The sequence below is a fragment of the Chionomys nivalis genome, chromosome X (genome assembly GCF_950005125.1).
Source record: "Chionomys nivalis chromosome X, mChiNiv1.1, whole genome shotgun sequence".
NCBI lineage: Eukaryota > Metazoa > Chordata > Mammalia > Rodentia > Cricetidae > Chionomys > Chionomys nivalis.
In genome coordinates, this window is record NC_080112.1 from 62,992,421 (window position 1) to 63,014,895 (window position 22,475).

General features: G+C 41.3%; 1 protein-coding gene across 6 annotated transcripts in view; it reads left to right on the forward strand.

The window, feature by feature from the left end:
• The window catches only part of Apoo (apolipoprotein O), an 85,095-nt gene that overhangs the window by 23,998 nt on the left and 38,622 nt on the right, over positions 1–22,475 (forward strand). For all 6 annotated transcript variants that reach the window (XM_057759079.1, XM_057759076.1, XM_057759078.1 and 3 more), the window contains 2 exons: positions 5,547–5,638; positions 9,308–9,388. In XM_057759079.1, the coding sequence (XP_057615062.1) occupies positions 5,547–5,638; positions 9,308–9,388 (173 nt within the window). The remainder of the gene's footprint in view (positions 1–5,546; positions 5,639–9,307; positions 9,389–22,475) is intronic.

The following is a 22,475-nucleotide window of genomic DNA, read 5'->3' on the forward strand; positions in this document are numbered from 1 at the left end:
TTCCCTCTGTGCATCCGGTGTATCTTAGAGTCAGGACGGTGAGGAGAAAAGTCCTGCGCATTTTCCTGACTCATCCTCTTCCAGTTTGTGTCCACTTCGTTGTTAGGTTTCTCCAAACCTTGTATCCTGCTGATTGTTGTATGTAGTGCACTTTCCCCCTAGTTCTATATCAGCCTGTAACCTGGCCTGAGACTAACACACGGTTGTCATGGACTTTTCATGCTCAGTATGGAACCCTGTTTTCTGGGCTTCTATGTCACCTTCTCCTTGGTGTATTCAGCCATGGTGTTGAAGTACGTGCCTAAGTTGATTTAAAATAATTACATGTGAAAGGCAAACTTTTAACACCTTATATTTCTGTTCCTCATGCTGACAGTTTAGATAGCTTGGAGTTTTCTTGTTTTTTCTTTTTCAGTTTTTATTTCCCTTTGGTCATTTCCATGAGGTCTTGTTCTCTGGATGTTTGTTTTTATGTTGAACTTTGTTTTCTGATAGTGTAGTAGCTTCTTCTGTTGATTTCATGACACCTAACAGGTTTAGCTTTCTTTGTAAAGTTTTGTTTCCTGTTGGGTCATTTTTGTTTTCTTCTTGCTTGTCTTGGTCTTTCTCTTTTATGTTGCAGGCACTCCTCCAATGTCTGCTGATCCCTGGTTGTCCAGTCATGTTTCTGAATGAGGCAATTGAAATGCTAGTAAGAATTCTGTGTATAGATTTGGCTTGCTGGTAGGCAGGTTCTATGTTAGGGTAAGCTGGATGGGAGTTGGCTTTGTATAGAGAAGGTCTTTATTCTTTTTTTTTAATCTTTATTTTTTTTATTTATTTATTAAAGATTTCTGCCTCCTCCCCGCCACCGCCTCCCATTTCCCTCCCCCTCCCCCAATCAAGTCCCCCTCCCTCATCAGCTCGAAGAGCAGTCAGGGTTCCCTGCCCTTTGGGAAGTCCAAGGACCACCCACCTCCTTCCAGGTCTAGTAAGGTGAGCATCCAAACTGCCTAGGCTCCCACAAAGCCAGTACGTGCAGTAGGATCAAAACCCAGTGCCATTGTTCTTGACTTCTAGGCAGCCCTCATTGTCCGCTATGTTCAGCGAGTCCAGTTTTATCCCATGCTTTTTCAGACCCAGGCCAGCTGGCCTTGGTGAGTTCCCGAAAGATCATCCCCATTGTCTCAGTATGTGGGTGCACCCCTCGCAGTCCTGAATTCCTTGCTCGTGTTCTCTCTCCTTCTGCTCCTGATTTGGACCTTGGGATTTCAGTCCAGTGCTCCAATGTGGGTCTCTGTCTCTGTCTGTTTTCATCGCCTGATGAAGGTTAATATCCAGGAGGATGCCTATATGTTTTTCTTTGGGTTTACCTTCTTATTTAACTTCTCTAGGATCACGAATTATAGGCTCAATGTCCTTTATTTATGGCAAGAAACCAATTATGAGTGAGTACAACCCATGTTCCTCTTTTTGGGTCTGGCTCACCTCACTCAGGGTAGTGTTTTCTATTTCCATCCATTTGCATGCAAAATTCAAGAAGTCATTGTTTTTTACTGCTGAGTAGTACTCTAATATGTATATATTCCATACTTTCTTCATCCATTCTTCCATTGAATGGCATCTAGGTTGTTTCCAGGTTCTGGCTATTACAAACAATGCTGCTATGAACATAGTTGAGCATATACTTTTGTTGTATGATAGGGCATCTCTTGGGTATATTCCCAAGAGTGGTATTGCTGGGTCCAGGGGTAGGATGATCCTGAATTTCCTTAGAAACCGCTACACTGCTTTCCAAAGTGGTTGCACAAGTTTGCATTCCTACCAGCAATGGATGAGTGTACCCCTTTACTCCACAACCTCTCCAGCAAAGGCTGTCATTGGTGTTTTTGATTTTAGCCAGTCTGACAGGTGTAACATGGTAACTTAAAGTTGTCTTGATTTGCATTTCCCTGATCGCTAAGGAGGTTGAGCATGACCTTAAGTGTCTTTTGACTGTTTGAACTTCTTCTGTTGAGAATTCTCTGTTCAGCTCAGTGCCCCATTTTATAATTGGGTTGATTAGTTTTTTACAGTCTAATTTCTTGAGTTCTCTATATATTTTGGAGATCAGACCTTTGTCAATTGCGGGGTTGGTGAAGATCTTCTCCCAGTCAGTGGGTTGCCTTTTTGTCTTAGTGACAGTGTCCTTTGCTTTACAGAAGCTTCTCAGTTTCAGGAGGTCCCATTTATTCAATGTTGCCCTTAATGTCTGTGCTGCTGGGGTTATACGTAGGAAGTGGTCTCCTGTGCCCATGTGTTGTAGAGTACTTCCCACTTTCTCTTCTATCAGGTTCAGTGTGTTCGAACTGATATTGAGGTCTTTAATCCATTTGGACTTGAGTTTTGTGCATAGTGATAGATATGGATCTATTTTCATTCTTCTGATGTGGGAGTGATTTCTTTCTAATCTGTTGCTTTCATTGGTTAATTAATAAAAAAAAACTGCCTAGGCCCATTTGATAGGCCAACCCTTAGGTGGGTGGAGTAAACAGAACAGAATGCTGGGAGAAAGAAGCTGAGTCAGTGAGTCGCCATGATTCTCCCACTCCAGACAGACGCAGGTTAAGATCTTTCCTGGTAAGCCAGCTCGTGGTGCTACACAGATTATTAAAAATGGGTTAATCGAGATGTAAAAATTAACCAATAAGAGGCTGGAAATAATGGGCCAGACAGTGTTTAAAAAAATACAGTTTCCGTGTAATTATTTCAGGTATAAAGCTAGCCGTGCGGGCGGCCGAGTGCCAGGAACTTAGCCCGCCGCTCTTATTACAACAATTCTTCTACAGATTGACATCCATTTATGCCAGCACCATTTGTTGAAGATGCTTTCTTTTTTCCATTGTATACTTTTAGCTCCTTTATCGAAAATGAGGTGTTCATAGGTTTGTGGGTTAAAGTCCGGGTCTTCTATTTGATTCCATTGGTCAACTTCTCTGTTTTTATGCCAATACCAAGCTGTTTTCAATACTGTAGCTCTGTAATAGAGTTTGAAGTCAGGGATGGTAATGCCTCTGGGCGGTCCTTTATTGTATAAGATTGTTTTGGCTATCCTGGGTTTTTTGTTTTTCCATATAAAGTTGATTATTGTCTTCTCCAGATCTGTGCAGAATTTTGATGGGATTTTGATGGGGATTGCATTGAATCTATAGATTGCTTTTGGTAGAATTGCCATTTTTACTATGTTGATCCTCCCAATCCAAGAGCAAGGGAGATCCTTCCATTTTCTGGTGTCCTCTTCAATTTCTTTCTTCAAAGACTTAAAGTTCTTGTCAAATAGATCTTTCACTTCTTTGTTCAGAGTTACCTCAAGATATTTTATGCTATTTGTGGCTATCGTGAAAGGTGATGTTTCTCTGATTTCCCTCTCTGCTTCCTTATCCTTAGTGTATAGGAAGGCAACTTATTTTTTGGAGTTGATCTTGTATCCTGCCACATTACTAAAGGTATTTATCAGCTATAGGAGTTCTTTGGTAGAGTTTTTGGGGTCGCTTATGTATACTATCATATCATCTGCAAATAACGAAAGCTTAACTTCTTCCTTTCCAATACGAATTCCCTTGATCCCCTTATGTTGTCTTATTGCTATTGCTAGAACTTCAAGCACTATATTGAAGAGGTATGGAGAGAGTGAACATCCTTGTCGTGTTCCTGATTTTAGTGGGATGGCTTTGAGTTTATCTCCGTTTAATTTAATGCTAGCTGTCGGCTTGCTGTAAATAGCTATTATTATATTTAGGTATGACCCTTGTATCCCTAATCTCTCCAAGAGAAGGTCTTTATTCTTAAGCACTAACATTGGTGTGTGTGTGTGTGTGCGTGCAGTATTGGTTCTCAGCATAAAATTCATGATTTTTTTTTTTAGTGAGACTTTGCCTCTGTTTTTAAAATTGTCTGTCATGACACCCAGGAGCAAGTTTGGACTGGGATGACATGGAGGGAAAGGCCAGGACTTGTATTTGTCTTCCTGTCTTGCTTCCTGGTTGCCCACTCTATTGCCCATAGTCATTCCCATCTGTATCTGTGGAAGATATGCTCTCGCCTTTGCCACAGATCCCTTCTTCAAGACAATATCAGCTGGTCTTTCATTTCCATTCATACTTTTTTAAATTGTGTGTGTGTGTGTGTGTGTGTGTGTGTGTGTGTGTGTGTGTGTGGTCAACCTGGGACCTCATGCATGCCAGACAATTTCTCTGCCAACTGTGCTATATTCTTAGAAGTTAATACCTTTTTGTGGTTTGTGGTCCTGGAAATGAAACCAAGGGCTTTCCTTAGGCTAAGCAAGTAATCTACCACTGTTCTCCATCCCCATCCTGGATAATGTAGATGCCAGTGCCCCTCTAACACTTTTTCTCTTCTTTACAGGATTTCTGATCTGTGTCTTATTTTCTTGCTGCTTTAGTGAAATCTCAGGAAGGAGAAGAAAGGAATAATTGTCTTTCGTGTTTAAATAGGAAGATGATCAGTTTCTTTAAAATAATCAAACCCTAGAAGCAAAATTTCTGGTTTTTTTTTTTATTTTTTTTTCCAGTTTCCTTAGAAATGATGTTCTCAAGTTGGGTGTGCAGGTAGTCTTAACACTGTAATGTAATCTCCACACCTGTGATCCTACCATATAGGAGGCAGAGACCGAAATATCACAAGTTTAAGACTAGTCTGGGCTACATAGTGAGACTGTCTCAAAAAGCAAAATGAATCCAGAAAAGCAAGGCAGCACAAACAAACAAAACCTGGAAAAAAGGCAGAGCAGTACATACCTGTAGGCCAACTTAGACTACCTTGCCTTAATAATTATTTTTTTGATTATTTTTGAGACAGGGTTTCTCTATGTAGCTCTGTAGACCAGGCTGGCCTCAAACTCAGAGTTCCACCTGCTTCTGCCTTCCAAGTGCTGGGATTAGAGGTGTGTATCTGCCACCACCACCTGACACCTTAGTAATTAATAAATGGTGACTCTCTAAAAATACTTGTTGAGTGAAGGAAGTCAGTCACAAACATTCACACTTTATATGACTCTGTGTATATGAAATTGCCAGAGTAGGCAAATCATAGAGATTGAAAATAGATTTCTCTCAGCCTTAGGTGGTTGTTGGTAGGGATGGGGGATATTGCTGGCTGGCTGGCTTCTGCCAGCTCCCTCCCTCCCTCTCCCTCCCTCGCCCTCCCTCTCTCCTCCTTTTCTTCTACCTTCCTTTCATTGTGTCTTGCTGTTGGGGATTTCAGGGCCTTGTGCATGCTAAGCATGTGTTTTACCATCAAAGGTGGGTGTTTCTTTTGAGAATATCAGAGTGGATTGTGATGATGGTTACATAGCTTTGTGAATATACTAAGTCATTATAGTTTGTACTTTAAATTGGCAAAATGTATAATTATGTCACAAAGCCGTAAAGAAGTAGTGATACATTTTGTTGTATGTACTATTAAGTAACATTTCAATTTATGGTCAGAGATATCTTGTTTGGCATTAAAAGTATAACGTAAATTGTGTATCAAATCAGCTGATAGTGTACCACTTTTTAATCGATCAGGTTCAAAACTAAAGAAGCTGGTGTACCCTCCTTTTTTCATGGGATTAGGTGCCTCTGTCTATTACCCACAACAAGCCATCACCTTTGCCCAGGTAAGTGAGACCCAGGAAGCAAGGATGCTCTTCATTCCTGCTTCTGTGCGCCTGAGACCTCCACTGGCTTAGTTTATTTTGCAGTTCTTTTTACACCAAACTGAGAATTATTTCTTTAGCAACTTAAAATTTGTTTCTCCTCACTATTTTCCTCAGTATCAGCCTTCCTTCCAGTAATGTCAATCTTCAGAGAATGTATCCTAATTTGAATAGTAATCCAAGAAAATTTAAGATGCCATTTGTATACTTACGCAGAAGTCTAAAAGACTCAGTGTCTCAGTGTGATACTTACAGGCCCCTTTCAGCCTGCCCTTCCTGGCATTGTCAGCACTGACTGTGCTCTGGCCTCCATGCTCTTCCCTGGTATTGCTGCCCTACCCACTTTCCCTATGACAACATGAGGTGCCCTATTTGGGGTTTTCAATTATTTAACTGTCTTTTTTCTTACCCTTCAGACCTCAGTTTGATGATATCGTATCAAGTAGATAATAGTTGACTGAAAACTTGGGTAAAGATAGACCACAGGTTCTCCAAGCATGACCTTAGAGGATCAGTAACATCAGCATCTCCTGGGGACTTGTCAGAGATGCAAATTCTCAGGTCTCATCCCAGACTAATTGAACCCGGCAGTGTAAGGGTGTGGATTAGCTATTTCCGTTTTAGCAGGGCTTCCAGGCGATTCACATGCCAAGATATTTGAGAAGCACTGATTTACACAGACAGGCTTTAGATGCTGGTTTGAAATCAGTGGTACTGTAAACACATAATTCATGGAAGACAGGCTTTAGGTTTTGAGGTCCCCAACAGCTTAGGGACATAGGGACCCACTGGCCCGAACTTCCATATCACATGGAAATGCTGTCCTAGGAAGAGACAGCGGGTATAGTCCTCAGAATCAGGCCAGCTTGACACTGGGCCTTTGGATTCCTCGTGACAGACGTTCCAGTTCCCAGACAGGGCTGCAGTTGTAGTTGGGAATCTAGTGGCCACATCAGTGGGAAATTGATGGGTTTCGTTCTGGAAGTAGAAAGTTAATGTTCCTGTCCCTGCTCTTGCTCCAACTCAGGAAGAAGGAATAATGTATGCCTTGCCGAGATAAAAGATAAAAACTAGACATCATTTAGTCTCTTACAGTTTAAGAAGTAGCTGGTAGGCAGGGGCTCGCTGCTGGTCGTGAAGCAGCTGTGGTTGTCCTTGGAGAGAGGCACTTATTTTACAGCCCTCTGTGCCTCAGCATTTGTTGCAGAACATTTTCTGTATTCACCCCTAAGGGAGTAGGATGTGATGAAAAGGATCTGAACGTGGGTAGTGGTGGAGCAGTAAGGATATCCTCAGTGCCCCACCGCCACTGAGCTATACTCCTGAACAGTGCAGGCGATAAACTTTGTGCTGTATATCATTTCCTCTTTTTAATTTTACTATTAAAAATCATGTCCCGTATATTTTACTACAAGAAAACCAAGCCAGAAGAGCAGCAGCTTTGAAAGAGATTCTCCAATCTTATATCATGTTGTTTAGTTTCTTTTTTTACAGTTTCAGTTTTCTTTTTGAGAAACCTCAAACTTGGACAGACCACTTAGCCACTTAAATCCTGCTCTGTTCTGTAGTTTGTAGCTAAAAATAACATCCCACAGATTGGGGCAGGGGAAGCAGTAGCTCAGTGGTAGAGCACTTGTCCAGCATATGTCAGATTCCATGCCCAAACCACAAAAAAGGAAAGAAAATCCCCTCATCTCGATGGCAAATGTTATTTTCCTTTCAGAAAAGTGAAACACCAACAACAGCCGTGTCATATATGGTAAATGCTCCCCATATCTAACAAGAGTCCAGATTGTTAGCATATCATACATTTTAAGAACAGTACATTCAGCTGAGGAATGTGACATGCAGAAATCAGCATGTTACAGAGCCTCTCTTTTGGGAGTTTAGACAAGTCACTTAGCCTTTGAGTGTCGGTCTTCCTGTCCTTACTGTTCTGTAAGATAGGGATAACACATGTGAAAGTGTTTTATAAAATAGCACTATGCAAAGATTAATTACAAAAATCAAGAAGAGAATTTTAAGTGGTGGCATACACCTTTAATCCGAGCACTCGGGAGGCAGAGGCAAGCAGCTCTCTGAGTTCAAGGTCAGCCTGGTCTACAATGTGAGTTCCAGGATAGTCAGGACTGTTACACAGAGAAATCATGTCTCCTCTAAAACCAAAAAAGAAAAAAGTGTTAGGGCTAGATAGATGGCCCCAGGGTGGAGAGCTGTCACTGCTCATCCAGAGGAAGTGCTTGGTTCCCAGCACCCACGTGAGGCAACTCACAGCCAGTCTAAGGGATCTGAGGCTCTCTTTTGGTCTTCAAGTGTAGCTGCGTATGCTTGACAGGCACACATATGCCTGTGTGCACTTGAGCATGCACACCAAATAAAAACAGTTTGAAGTATTATCATGGAGTAGATCAATCAGTGTTCTTTGTTAGAAGTAGAACCAATGAATAAATTATTAGAAACATTGTTTGAAGACCCAATACTTGGAAAAAATTTTCAGTGGTTAAGAGCACTTGTTCTTTTTGCAGAGGACCCAGGTTTCCTATTGTCCTCATGGCAGCTCACAACTGTTTGTAGTTCCTGTCCCAGATGCTCTGATGCCCTCTTCTGACCTCCACAGGCACCAGACACGTGTGGTATGCTACATACATGCAAGGAAAACACTGAAGCACACACAAATTCTAGTAATTCAAGTCAGCTCGCCAAAGATAGGCAAAACATTTTAAAGTCATGACCTCTCTCAGGCTCAGGCCTCATCAGATGTTGGAAGGATGATTATGGATCATGCTACCTACAAAATCCCTATGTTAATCAAAAGACTTTATCATGACTGTGCCTGGGAAAATTGGACATATCTTTATTGGGGTCACATATTTTACATCTAAGTCATTAAAATTAATGATTTTTTTTTTTTTACTTTACCTTGACTTGGTTGATTGTTCTATACCAGACTGGGTACTAGATGGGTTAGGTAATTGCTTCTTCTTCTATATGAGTTTAGGAATTCCCCATCTCATCAGAGGTCTCCTACGTTTAGTTTAGAAGATATACCTTTTGGGAGCTGGGATGTAGGTATCAGTAACATGTATAATGCCCCAGGTTTGATCATTAGCACCAGTAATAAAAGATGTATTCTTATAATTTATAGCAAGTCATTTAAAGAGATAACTAAATGTAACCAGACTATTTCTTCTTGCCTTTTTTCCTTAACTTTGGTTTTTCATTTTATTTTTATCTTTTACTTGTTTCTGTTTTATAATGTTTTGCCTTTGAGACAGGATTTCACTGTGGTGTTCAGGCTGGCCTTGAATTTGCACTAATCTGCCTGTCTCAGCCTCCTGGGTGCTGAGATTATAGGTGTGAGCCACCATACTGAGATAGGAGTGTCTTTTCTTCTTCTTTTGTGGTACTAGAGAATGAAGCTGAAATTTTTCTTGGGCACATGCTCTACCATTGAACTGTATCCCCGGCATTTATGCAGGTCTAATGGACATGTCTCAAGACTTCCTGTGTAGCTACACACGCACACACAAAGTAGTCAAATGCAGTACTTTTGGAAACAGGCCAAAAGAAATTCTCTTGTTTATCATTCACAAATGAAATGTTCATCAGTCTTTCTATTTGCGCTTCAAGGTCAGCGGGGAGAAGTTGTATGACTGGGGATTACAAGGATACATAATTGCAGAAGATTTGTGGAAGCAGCATTTTCAGAAGGTGAGAGACCTTTCATTATTTTCCCTTTGGTTTAAGTATGTGATTCTTCTAAAGTTTTGTAAAATACTTAAACGATCTTATTCCTTTAATTGCTTCTTTTGTTGGCTTTTAGTTTCCTACTCAGATTTTCAAGTGTTCATTTTGGGAGAGTAGTAGAATGTCTGAGTATTTGGTTATTATCAATAGGTCAAAAATAGTGACTAAAATGCATTCCAGTGTAGCTTAGACTGTAATTTCTATTCTGTTCTATATGTAGTTTCTTCAGAGTGTAGCATATTGTATAAAGGTTGTACCATAAATGGATTCAAGGCCAGTGAGATCGCTCAGTGGGTAGAGGTGCTACCTGCCAGATGACCTGGGTTTGGTCCTGGGAACCCCACATGGTGGAAGGAGAAAACTCACGCCCACAAGTCCACTCACTCACACACATGTAAATAAATGTGATTAAAAATACTTGGGGCTGGAGAGATGGCTCAGCAGTTGAGAGCACTGGCTGTTCTTCTAGAGGCCCTGGGTTAGATTTTTATCACCCATACAGTGGGTTTATAACTGTCTGTCACACCATTCCTGGGGAATCTGCCTCTTCTGACCTCCAAAGGCACCAGGCACATACATGGTGCGTATGCATATGTGCAAACAAAACATCTACACATATAAAGTAATTAAGTAATGTAAAAAGGCCTTGGGTTTGCCGGACAGTGGTAGCACTGTTAGTCCCAGCACTCTGGAGCAGAGGCAGGCAAATCTCTGTGAATTTGAGGTCAACTCTGCAAAATGAGTTCCGGGACAGCCAGGGCTGTTACACAGAGAAACCCTGTCTTTGAAAAAAAAAGCCCTGGATTCAAGTGGATCCATTTATAGGTCTTCTATGTCTGAATCTGTCCTATTGTGAATCTGCAATTTTTTTTTTTACTGTCCAGGAGCACTTCTTAAAATGCTAAGCACGTCTTAAAAACTTAAGTTGCACCATGTAGAGGTAATATGGTACCACCAGTGTCCTGCCTAGTCTAAACCTTAACTGCGCTTTTATTACGGTAATTACGATAGTTCCTGCCTGAGATCAGCACAGTTCAGAGTGGAGCAGCCACTCCTGCCTCAGAGCCATTTGGTGCCCCTGAACTGAGCACAGTTCCAGGCACACAGCAAGTCTACATTGGAGCCACACTCAGCAGTTTAATTCTGAGACTGAGTGTGCAGCACAGAAACTCTTTTCATCCAAGTTACAGCCAAATCTGACACGCAGAGCATTGCACAACCTGCAAACATCTCTCTGTATGGTGTCAGAAATCCACCATGTTCTTCCATCTGCCTAAGCCTGATTCCTCTGTCTGCCAAGGCAGGAAGAGCTGAGCCAAGGGCATGATCTCAGCTACTTTCCTCCCGATCCCGAGCGGGAACACAAACATCCAGTCCCATAAAAGCCATTGAAATGCTTTAAAGCCAGAGTTTGCAGTGGCGGCACAGCCCCAGGAAGCTGCGCTTTAAAATGACATGGCTTTTTTTCTGCTGCTATTGCTGAAACAGGAAATCTCTCTACGGCACGCCACCAACAAACAGCAAAAATCTGCGTTAAACTCTGTTTTTTCTGTTTAAAATTAAGCTCTCTCAGTTTTACATGGAGTTTGTTACCACATTGGGCAGCCACTCTGTAGTAGGGAGTGGTGGGCTGCGTCCCGCCACCCGGCTAGCTTTACCCGAAATAATTACATGGAAACTGTATTCTTTTAAACACTGCCTGGCCCATTAGCTCTAGCCTCTTACTGGCTAACTCTCACATCTTGATTAACCCATTTCTAATAATCTGTGTAGCGCCATGAGGTGGTGGCTTACGAGGAAAGATCTTAACCTTCATCCATCTCAGAGAGGAGAGGCATGGCGACTGCCTGACTCGGCTTCTTTCTCCCAGCATTCTGTTCTGTCTACTCCGCCTACCTAACTTTCTGTCCCATTAAAGGGCCAAGGCAGTTTCTTTATTAACCAATGAAAGTAACAATAGACAAATGACCTTACTCCATCACTAACCTAATGAATCCATAACTCGGTTATGTATCCTAGTGAACCTTAGATTGTTTTCTGAGGTTTTTCCACACTTTTTTTTGAGACAGGATTTCTCTGTAGCTTTGGAACCTGTCCTGGAACTAGCTCTTGTAGACCAGGCTGGCTTCGAACTCACAGAAATCTGCCTGCCTCTGCTTCCCAAGTGCTGGGATTAAAGGTATGTGCCACCACAGCCCAGTGGGTTTTTCATCTTTAAGCTATTATCAAAGTATATGATGTAACCTGAAGTTATTTTAAAGCTTTGTTTCAGCTAATGATGTACCCCAGGGCTCCTCCCAATGGCTGTCCTCAACAAGAGAGAATAAAATTGATGTTGACTATGTTCGATGTTTACTGCAAGTTTCCAGTGAAAAGTAGTAGGAAGTCATGTTAGCTCAAGGTTTGATAGGCGTAGACTTCAGACAGTATTTGACAATGAAGTACCCTTTTCTCTGATGACATATTGTGATCCCCCATAGTACCTTGTTGGGTTTCATGGTTTTCAGAGTTCTTTGAATTTTTTTTTAAACCACAGGTACATTTTAATTCACTACTTAATCAAATGCTAATTCAAACCCAGTAGAAAGACATCATGGTTCAAAGCTCTTTGTAGTTGGAAAGCAGGAAAAAATGGTTTAGCCTTTAGTTGATTACTTTTTTATAGGGGTACTGCCTTTCTTCTCTTTCTTTTCTTTTTTTTTAAACTTAAAAAAATATCTATTCTTATTTTATGTGCATTGCTGTTTTGCCTGCACATACGTCTTTGTGAAGGTACTGAACTCCCTGGAACTGGAGTTACAGACAGTTTTGAGCTCTTATGTGAGTGCTGGGAATTGGGAATTGAGCCCAGGTCTTCTGGAAGCACACCCAGTTCTTTCAACCACTGAGCCATCTCTCCAGCCCCCTTATTTTTATTTTCATGTGTTTATTTTTTATTGTGCATATTAATCATATGGTTAAGCTCCATTTGTTTTTTAATTGAGAGCAAAGAGTTAAGCTATGTTGGAACAGAAATCTTTGGGGGCCTTGAAGCTGAGTGTATTCTCTTCACTGAATATCAAAACAATTACATATATATCAGCTTACAATATAGTTAAGGGGATGAAGCATACAACTGAAAATCCAAACAAGCAGAAGCACTCAAGAAAGGCACAGACAAGGCCTTCTGAAGGGACACTGGGGTAGGTGGGCACTTCATAAAGGGAGACTTGTTTGGAAGTTAGTTTTCCTTTTTTTCCCTTGTTTTTTTGAGGTAGGGTTTCTTTGTGTAGCTCTGCCTGGAACTTACTCTGTAGATCAGGCTGGCCTCAAACTCAAAGGTTGGTCTGCTTCTGTCTTCCAGGTGCTGGGATTAAAGGTGTGTGGCACCACTGCCCTCAAGTCAAGTGTCTTACCAGTCTCAATTAGTGTCTTCTAATTTGGAATTTTTTGTACTGTAGTTATGTAGTACATATTTTTGGTTGTGTCCAGTCAAAGAAATTAATGGACATTATGGTTAAAGCAGGAACCTAAAGTCTTAAATGCAGGCTGGGAGACAACCTAGTAAAGTGCTTGCCTTGCAAGCATGAGGACCTGAGTCTGAACCCTAGAGTCCACATAAGAAAAGTTAATGCATGCTGGCACGCGCTTATAATCCGAACCCTGTGGAGGTAGAGGGAGGTGGATCCCAGGGTCTCTCTAGACAACTGCCCTTGCCTAACAGGAGAGCTCCAGGCCAGTGAGGCCCCTTCTTCAAAACGAGCAGGTGGCGCCTGATGACATCTGACATTGTGCTCTCTCTCTCTCTCTCTCACACACACACAGACACACACACACCTACCTGATGACATCTGATGTTGTACTCTGGCCTACACAGACACACACACACACACACACACACACCTGATTGTAGGGATATAGCCCCACCCATTGGGGGCGTGTTCACCTTGGGCTAATGTTTACTGATAAATCTGCCGGGCGTGATCCCAGCAGCCCCCTTTTTTTGCTCTGCCTTTCCTGTTCTCCGCAGGAACCTGTGGTCCTGTAAGTCTATTTCCTTATTAAAGCTGTATATATTTTTATAATCTTTCTGCATTCATTTACGCCGCCACACCTGATGACATCTAATGTTGTGGCCTACACACACACACACATACACACACACACGATGACATCTAATGTTGTGCTCTGGCCTACACACACCTACACACACACATGCACACACACACCTGATGACATCTAATGTGCTCTGGCCTACACACACATACATGCAAGCATGCACGCATATATATATATACACACATGTGCATGCACATACACACGCAGGTATACTATGCATGTGTGTTTGTACACATAGACATACACAAATTAAAATGGTGTGAATTATGGCCAGGATTTTTTTTGTTTTTTTGAGACCGTCTTCCTATGTAGGAGAGTCGAACACCTCAAACACTGTTCTCCTGCCTTAGTTGCTTAAGTAGCTTGGATTCCAGGTATGTGCTGCCTGTCAGTGGCTCAGTTCTTAGCTGTATTCTCTTCCATGTAACTATAGCACTCTCAAGTACCTACAACAAATCTGTGGCAATTTGCTGCTCTGCCGTATGCCATCTCCTTTTAGGAATTGATTCTAAACATTTGCATTTTGTCTTCTAGTAGTTATTAGGATAAAGGCACATTTTATTTTGTCATTGTCATTGGTCACTTAAAGTTCTTTGCTTCAGCTAAAATTTAAATGTCTAAAATGTAAAGATAGGTGCATCACAACATGGTTTGTGTTTTCTTTTTTGTATAAGTGCAATTTCAAGCTGGAGAGATGGCTCAGAGGTTAAGAGCACTGGCTATTCTTCCAAAGGTCCTGAGTTCAATTTCCAGCAACCACATAGTGACTCACAGCCATCTGTAATGAGATCTTGTGCCCTCTTCTGACCTGCAGGTGTACATGCATATAAAACACTGTATTTATAAAAAATAAATTTGAAAAGTATTGAAGTACAGTTTCAAACCCAACAGTAAAGCCACACATCTACCCACCTTCAAAACGAGGAAGTTACCCAGGCCCCTCCTATCTCCCAGAGGGAGTCACTAACTGAAATGTGTTTCTTTAATCCTTGTTTTTCTTTCAAGTTTTATATTTTGTTTAACCATGTAAGTATATATTATAAAACACTGTGGTTCTTCCATGTTCTTTTTTGTTTGTTTGTTTTAGCCATAGTCTCGTGCTGTTCTGACTGACCTTGAATTCACTATATAGCTGAGGGTGACTTTGAACTCCCGAACCTCCTCCCTCAGCCTTTTGAGTGCTAGGATTACAAGTGTGGGCCCTCACATCCAGTTCAGCTTTTGTAATTTTTCTTTATCTTGGCTTATAAACATATAAGCTCTCTCAGTTGAGACTTATCTGTACTTTAATATTATGATTATAAGCAATATAAGGCAGTAGCTTATTTATTTTAACTTCTGTAGACTATATTTTTGTGTGGAAAAATATATCCATTGATGGCTAATTGGGTAGTTTTCAGCATACTGTTGGCAGTATACAGAACTATGGGCGTTTTGTTTGTTTGTTTTTGTTTTTTGACTTGCTTTGTACACCAGGCTGGCCTTGAATTCAAGAGAACTGCTTGCCTCTACCTCCTGAGTGCTGGATTAAAGGAGTGTGCCAGCACATCTAACTCTGGGGGGGGGGGAGACAGAGAGAGAGACAGACAGACAGATTGAGAATGAGAATATATTTACCAGTGTCTATTTTGGAAGAGGTTTTTTTTTTTTCTCTTTTGGAGACGGTCTCTCTTTATGTAACTCTGATTGTATAGAACAGGCTGACCTCAGAGTTACAAAGACCCACCTGTCTGTCTTTCCCGAATTTGATACTAAAGGCATGAGCCACCAGCTGGAAAAGCTTTAAGCCTACAGGAGAGTTGTAAAACCCATTAGCACCTGCTATTTTGTCTTACCATCTTTTAATATATGCAATTTGATCATATACACACGTATGTATATTCTTCTATGGAACCATTAGAAAGTTCTAAATATTTATTGCACTCTCCATACATCATCTATAATTCAATATGTATTTCCAAAGAACATGTAGGTTCGTTTATATGAACAGCAATGGTAACATCATACCCAGGAAAGCTCTTTCATTATTGATAGTAATATTACTTAATATATATCCCACACTCAAGATTTCTCTAGTTTCCCCCACTGAACTGCTTTTAACCTTCTATAAACTTTTACAGCTGTGCATTATTAAAAGGCAAATACTTGTTGACTATGGCCTAAGATGAAAATAGATCAGTCAGCTTTCCACTTAACCCTCTGGGTAGGTAGCTGATACAAGGCACAGCCTTCCCCACCTCTTCAAAATCAGCTGCTGTCTTGCATTTTATTGTGATAGCTTTCTCATTTGTTTATGAGACAGGCTCTTACTGTGTAACTCAGGTGATCCCCAACTTTTAGTGATCTTCCTACCTCTGCCTCACCAGTGCTGGGCTTATAGGCGTGAGTCACCATATATGCATACACGGCGACCTTTCTTCATGGGTTCAGCACTTTAGTACTTAGCCTATCACTTTAGGGTTCTCTCTCTCTCTGTCTGTCTCTCTCTGTCTGTCTCTCTTTCTCTGTCTCTCTTTCTCTGTCTCTCTCTCTCTGTGTATGTGTGCGTGCACGCGTGCGCCTGCCTGCCTGCCCGCATCTCTCCCCAAAGTGTTGCCATGTAACCCTCTCAGGCTAGAACTCCCTCTGTGGACCAGATTGGCCTTGAACTCAAAAGATGTGCCTGCCTCTGCCTGCTGAGTGCTAGGATTAAAGGTGCGCACCACCGTGCCAAGTTTTTATGACTTCTAGCTAATCCAGAGGCTGCTTCCTTCCTATTTGATCATTTGAAAGCTCTATGTAGGCACAGAAGTCTGGCTTGTTTGTTTTTGTAAGGAGAGTCTCACTGTGTACTTCAGATTGGCTTTGAAGGTAGGGTCCTGCTTCATTCTTAGGAGTGCTGGGGTTCCAGCTGTGCATCAGCAAACGTGGCTGCTGTCTTTTACTGACAGCCGGAAATTCTTTATACAGTTGATTTACTGATCTTCTCCAGAATTCTTTTACTTTAGAAACTTAATTAGAACATGAGTATTCTAAAACCTTTTCGGAATAATGCCAACCTCAGATCTTTTTTTTTTTAAGATTTATTTTAGTGTTCTGTCTGCGTGTATGCCTGCAGGCCAGAAGAGGGCGCCAGATAAAGATTTATTTTTTATGTATACCGTGTTCTGTCTGCATGTGTGCCTGCAGGCCAGAAGAGGGCGCCAGATCTCATTACAGATGTTTGTGAGCCAGCATGCAGATATTGGGGATTGAACTCAGGACCTCTGAGCCATCTCTCCAGCCCCCAAATAGCTCTTTTTTAAAGACACAGCCTTCTTTTGTAATCTGGGCTAGGCTGGAACATGTGGCTGTCTTTGTGTTTGTTGGGAGGATTGCATGCATGCCTACCATTGGCAGCTTCACAGGGCTCAAGTTCTCTTACAATTAGCTAAACACAACTGTCTCCCAGTAAATGGCAGATTTTTCTTTTTACTAGGTTTTTAAAATCTGCAGAAAGTTACTTTCAAATGACTGCTAAAAGCCAAAAATAATTATTTAAAGGTCAGAAAAACACAGAAATACAAACTTTTCTCAACATGAGAACTGGGTAGAACCTCTCATGCTGAGCTTTTAATAGTTTTAGTCTGGCCTTTGCTGGCTCAACAGGAAAATGCAAGAGAAACAGCAGCCACCACCCTAAGTAAACATTGTGCACTCTCTTCCTGCATTCTAGATTTCTTAGCTCTTTAAACACAAGTTTAGTTGAGAGTAACTTACATGATCATCGAAGATTTGCCTTTGGGTATACAAGAGGAGGTTTGTGAGGTTCAGTGATAATGGTGTGTCAGAGGCTGGAGGCCGTGAACCAGACCAGTTGCAATGAACGTTTTTGGGCGGGACTGATTGTGCCACACTGACACTCCCAGTGCCAGCGGGATGAATGAAGAGGTGTTGGAGAGGCAGGAAAATGGAAGAGGAGCAAGGTGGTTTTTTGTTTGTTTTGTTTTGTTTCTAATTAATTTTTTGGGGGGTGGTTTCTTTTGGGAAGGATGATACAGGGGTAATGGGTAGATATGGAGGGAGGTGAACAGGATTTGGGTGCTTGGTGTGAAATTCCCAGAGAAGTCAATAAAGAGTTATGTTATATATAAAAAATTTGCCTTTGAAATAATCCAGTCATATACCATTTGATTCCATGTATGTGAGGTATATGGAGTTACTAAACGCACAAAAGGAAAGATTGACTGGCTGTAGTTGCTAGGGGCTGGAGGAGGGAGGAATGGGAAGTTGCTAATTGATGGGTAGAAAGTTTCAGACAAGGTGAATAAGTTCTGAAGGTCTGCTCTTCAACCTTATTTTAAAAAAGAGAAAAATTATTACCTAGTTCCTTTATTTATAATAGTCTTGTATAAGAGAAATGACATACATCCAGAACAACTTTAGCTTTCTGGAAAATCTACCATGCTGCCCTTACCTTCTTTTTCATTTTCTAAGGTGGGAAGAGTAACGCTCTCTGCTCTTAACAGCTTTGGAAGTTTACAGCACAACCTTGTCTTCGTTGTCCCTGAACCAATGAATGTACTCAGGCTGAACACGATGCCGACTTACTATCTTTGCCCAGTAGGTCAGAAGTCCATTGCTAACCCAAGATGTTAGGAGGGCCACATTCCTCTCCAGAGGTCCTAGAACAGAATTCCTGTGGACTTAGGTTATTGACAGAATTTCGTTCCTTTCTGTTGTAAACCTAGGTCTGTTTTGCTGCCTGGCAACTGAGGCTGACCCAGTTTCTGGAGACTTTCCTTGGCAGTCCCCTTCCTTTGCCTTCAAAACCAACAGCATAGGTCTTCTTTTTCAAGGTGCTCTCTCTGACCCCCTTGTTTTGCTTCCATCTTAGCCTCTATTAGCTCTTCAAGGTCAACTGGACCCATTCGCATAAGCCAAGGTAATTCTGATGAGTGTGCCATCTGAAGGTGTCGCAGAAAGTAGCAGGTCTCAGATACAGACATCTGTGGAGTCACTATCCTGCCTATCATGTTCCAGTGAACTGAAATTTTGCTAGGCTCTTTAACAGGTCATCTGTCCTCACCGATTTATTTTATACTTTGCATTGTTTTCTTACATTTGCATACAAAAGAATGGATTTTCTCTGGTATTTCCACACATACTTTGTTCTTGTTGATCCTGCTCCCTCATACCTCTTATCCCCATGTCCTTTTAGTCTTTCTCTATATAATAACCCCTGTATTTAATGTCAGACATGTTTAGTCCCCCCCTGCTCCAAGGACCCCTTCTTCACCTCTCATGGCTTACTTTCTAGTTTCACATACACTCACACCCATACTGACACGTATCTATGTGTAAGTGTGTGTGTGTGTGTGTGTGTGTGTATACATATACAAATTAAAATCTAGGAGCCATACAGTGTTTGTCTTTCCAAGTCTGGCTTACCTTGCTTAACATAATAATCTTTAGTTGTATCCATTTCATTTTTTTACAAATACGTTTTTTTTTTGCAAATATGACAAAAATTTTGTTATTTATAATCTATTAAGGGATACATAGTACATTTACTTTGTCCATTCATCTACCGATAGACATTTAGGATGGTTTCATTTATTAACTACTTTTTTATTAAAAAGAAGTGACCTATCATACAGTAGGTTATATCCATTGAGCCTAGCTCAGAGTGCTCTTTACTCAGGAGCCTGACAGGGCACGTTTTTGTTACCTTCATTTTACAAGTAAAGAAATTGCATTTTTGAGGAGTTAAGCAATTGCTGAAAGTAGTTCAGGACTCTAGAGTGTGTGTGTGTGTGTGTGTATACGCGCATGCACTTGAGGGATGTGTGTTTGTGTGTCTGTTTGCTGTGCACTCACACGTGGGAGTGGAGTTCGGAGGGCAATGTCATCCTCAAGTGCTGTTCATCTGGGTTCTTTTGTTTTGAGAGTTGGTTTTTTTACTGACCTGGGATTTCCCTAGTCTAGGCTGGCTGGCTTCTGAGCCCAAGGGATTCTCCTGTTGTCACCTTCTCACTTCTGAGATTACAAGAATGTGCCACCATACCTGCATTTTTTTTTTCAATCATGGATTTTGGGAGTCAAAGTCACAAATTCCTGTCTAGTTCTAGGACTCACAGATTTTAGGAGAATGCAAAGCTTCTAATATTTGGCTGGCCATATTAGTTACTTATTACTGAGATTGAGTACCTGATAAGGGGACCTTAAGAGAGGGAGAGCTTATTTGGGGTCTTGCTATGAAGGCACCGTCCTCATGGCTGGAAAGGCATGGTGATGGCATGGCTCTTGTGGTGACTCTTATTTCCTCACATCTTTTTTTTTTAATATTTATTTATTATTTATTATGTATACAATAGTCTATCTGTATGTATGCCTGAAGGCCAGAAGAGGGCACCAGACCTCATTACAGATGGTTGTGAGCCACCATGTGGTTGCTGGGAATTGAACTCAGGACCTTTGGAAGAGCAGGCAATGCTCTTAAACCACTGAGCCATCTCTCCAGCCCCATTTCCTCACATCTTAACAGAAGAGTGCAAGGAATGTTGGCGCTCCACTTGCTTTCCTGTATGCTTAGTCTGCGACCAGAGACCATGACCATGGGATGATGCCCCCACACTTGGGGGAGGGCTTCCTGCCTCAGTTTAACCTCTTTGGCAACACTTTTACAGACACAACTCTGCATCCTATTCCAAATCCAGTTAAAATGACAGTGAAGATTAACCACCACACTGACAATCCACCTTGACATAGCAGTGCATAATAATTAGAAACCAATGTGTTGATGTTTCGAGCTTTTCAGAAACCATTTAAGTTTGGGTAACATAAATTGTTATTTGTGTTCATAGACATGGTAGTAAAACATTGAAAAACAAATATGCATTACTGTTGAAGGAGCTGCGGGCTGTGTTCCTGCCCCTGGCCACCTGGCTAGCTTATGCCCCGAAATAACAACACACAAACTGTATTCTTTTAAACACTGCCTGGCCCATTATATCTAGCCTCTTCTAGGCTAATTCTCACGTATTAATTTAGCCCATTTCTAATAATCTGCCTAGCACCACTAGGTGTGCTTACCAGGAGAGATTCAGCATGTCTGACCTGGCGGCTGACTACATTGCGTCTGGCTCTGAGAGGAGCTGCCCTGCATCTGAGCTCACTTCCTCTTCTTCCCAGCATTCTGTTCTGTTTACTCCACCCACCTAAAGGCTGGCCAATCAAATGGACCAAGGCAGTTTCTTTATTAGCCAATGACCTTCCTGCATCACATTACAATCACATAAGGAAAATATTTTTTTAAAGAAAACTTGTTCTGAAAATACAGTAGATTTTTTTGCTTATTCTTAAATCACAAACTGCTTTTTGAAGTGAGAATGTTGTTTCCTTTGAGAACATGGTGCTGTCTCAAGAGAGCTCTTAATTTGTAACATGGTCATGGGTGGGTAGGTCCAGTATTTTTTTAGTGAGATATTGGTTCTGATTTGTATTATTATAAGTGTTGTATATCGGAACAAGGCCATGTTCTTAGCAACAGATTATTTTTTTCAATCAGTAGAATGGAATGCTTTGCCTGTTTATTTTCTTCATCTGAATTATTTTTGAGAAGCTTGAAAATTTGGCACCTTATTTTTTGAGGTTGAGACATTGGTAGGTATAGATAGAATGTGTCTAAAGAATATCATTAAATATACTTGGCAAGTAGTAAATAAATTTAATTAGGTGGGAAGCCACATTACTTTAGGGCCGCCCCAGTAGTTAGCCATGATTGTGTTACTTTCTTAACTTTCTTTTTCTATCTTTCTCTTTGGATTTTTGAGACAGGGTTTCTCTGTGTAGCCCTGACTATCCTGGAACTCTCTCTGTAGACCAAGCTGGCCTCGAACTCACAGAGATCTGTCTGCTTCTGCTTCCCAAGTGCTGGGATTAAAGGTGTGCACCATCACACCTGACTTATCTCTTATTTTTTAATGAATCGCTCCCCCCTTGAGACTCTGTGTGTAGACTAGACTGGCCATAAGCTCTCAGTCTTCCTTCCTCTGCCTTCCAAGTGCTTAGATGATAGGTCTGCAGCGCTAGACCCCTAAGCTCTCTCCTATTCCATTTGTACATGCAACAAATATTTGAATGCGGTGTGCACACATATGGACACACACATGGGATGGAGGTGGGAAGTGACTGTGCAGGGAGGGCTTAGCACTAATAATAGGTCCTTTAGAGTTCCATCGGGCCAGTTTCTGTATTTTGTGTTGAATCAGCAGGCAGTGCATATGGTCTTGTTCCACAGAACTCCTCTATAAAGTGCTATGGTGTGTAGATGGGTATCCATGTTATCATCAAAACTTGGATGCTCCTGTGAATGAGAGAGGACAGTGTTCATTATGCTGGTATGATGGGCATAAAGCAACACATAGAGAACTGTTCTAAACCGCTCGAGGAGACTTTAGAATTGCCCAGAAGCTATGCTGTGCACTGACAGTCGGTCACATGCTCTTGCTTTCGCAAGCCCCCTTCACTCATTAGTGCTGATGAGAGAGAGGGCCACCTGCACCAAGTCTAGTCTCCCGAAGCATGGCCTCACGGCCTGCCCAGCTGCAACCCAGAGTTGTTCAGACTGGCAGTTCATGAGTTTTGATCTTTGATATCCAAGCAGGTCTTATTAATAGGATTTCAGAATCTAAGCCTTAAAAAATACAGAAAAGGAAAGCCTGAACTTAAGCACATGAATTTTCCCCACTAGAACCTTTTCTACATATCTTCCCATGGATATGACCTAATTAATTATATGTTCCCCAAGGATAGTCAGGCAGAATGGTTGTGGCTCAATTTAAAAAGCTCTTTGAGAGTGTACGTTTAATGAATTGACCTTGTGGATAATGTAAGAAGCTCTCTTAACATCTGTCAAGCCTTCTACGTCAGTGATAGTGGCATGTAGTAATAAATCCAACTTTTAAGAAATAAATCTTTTGAATATTGATTT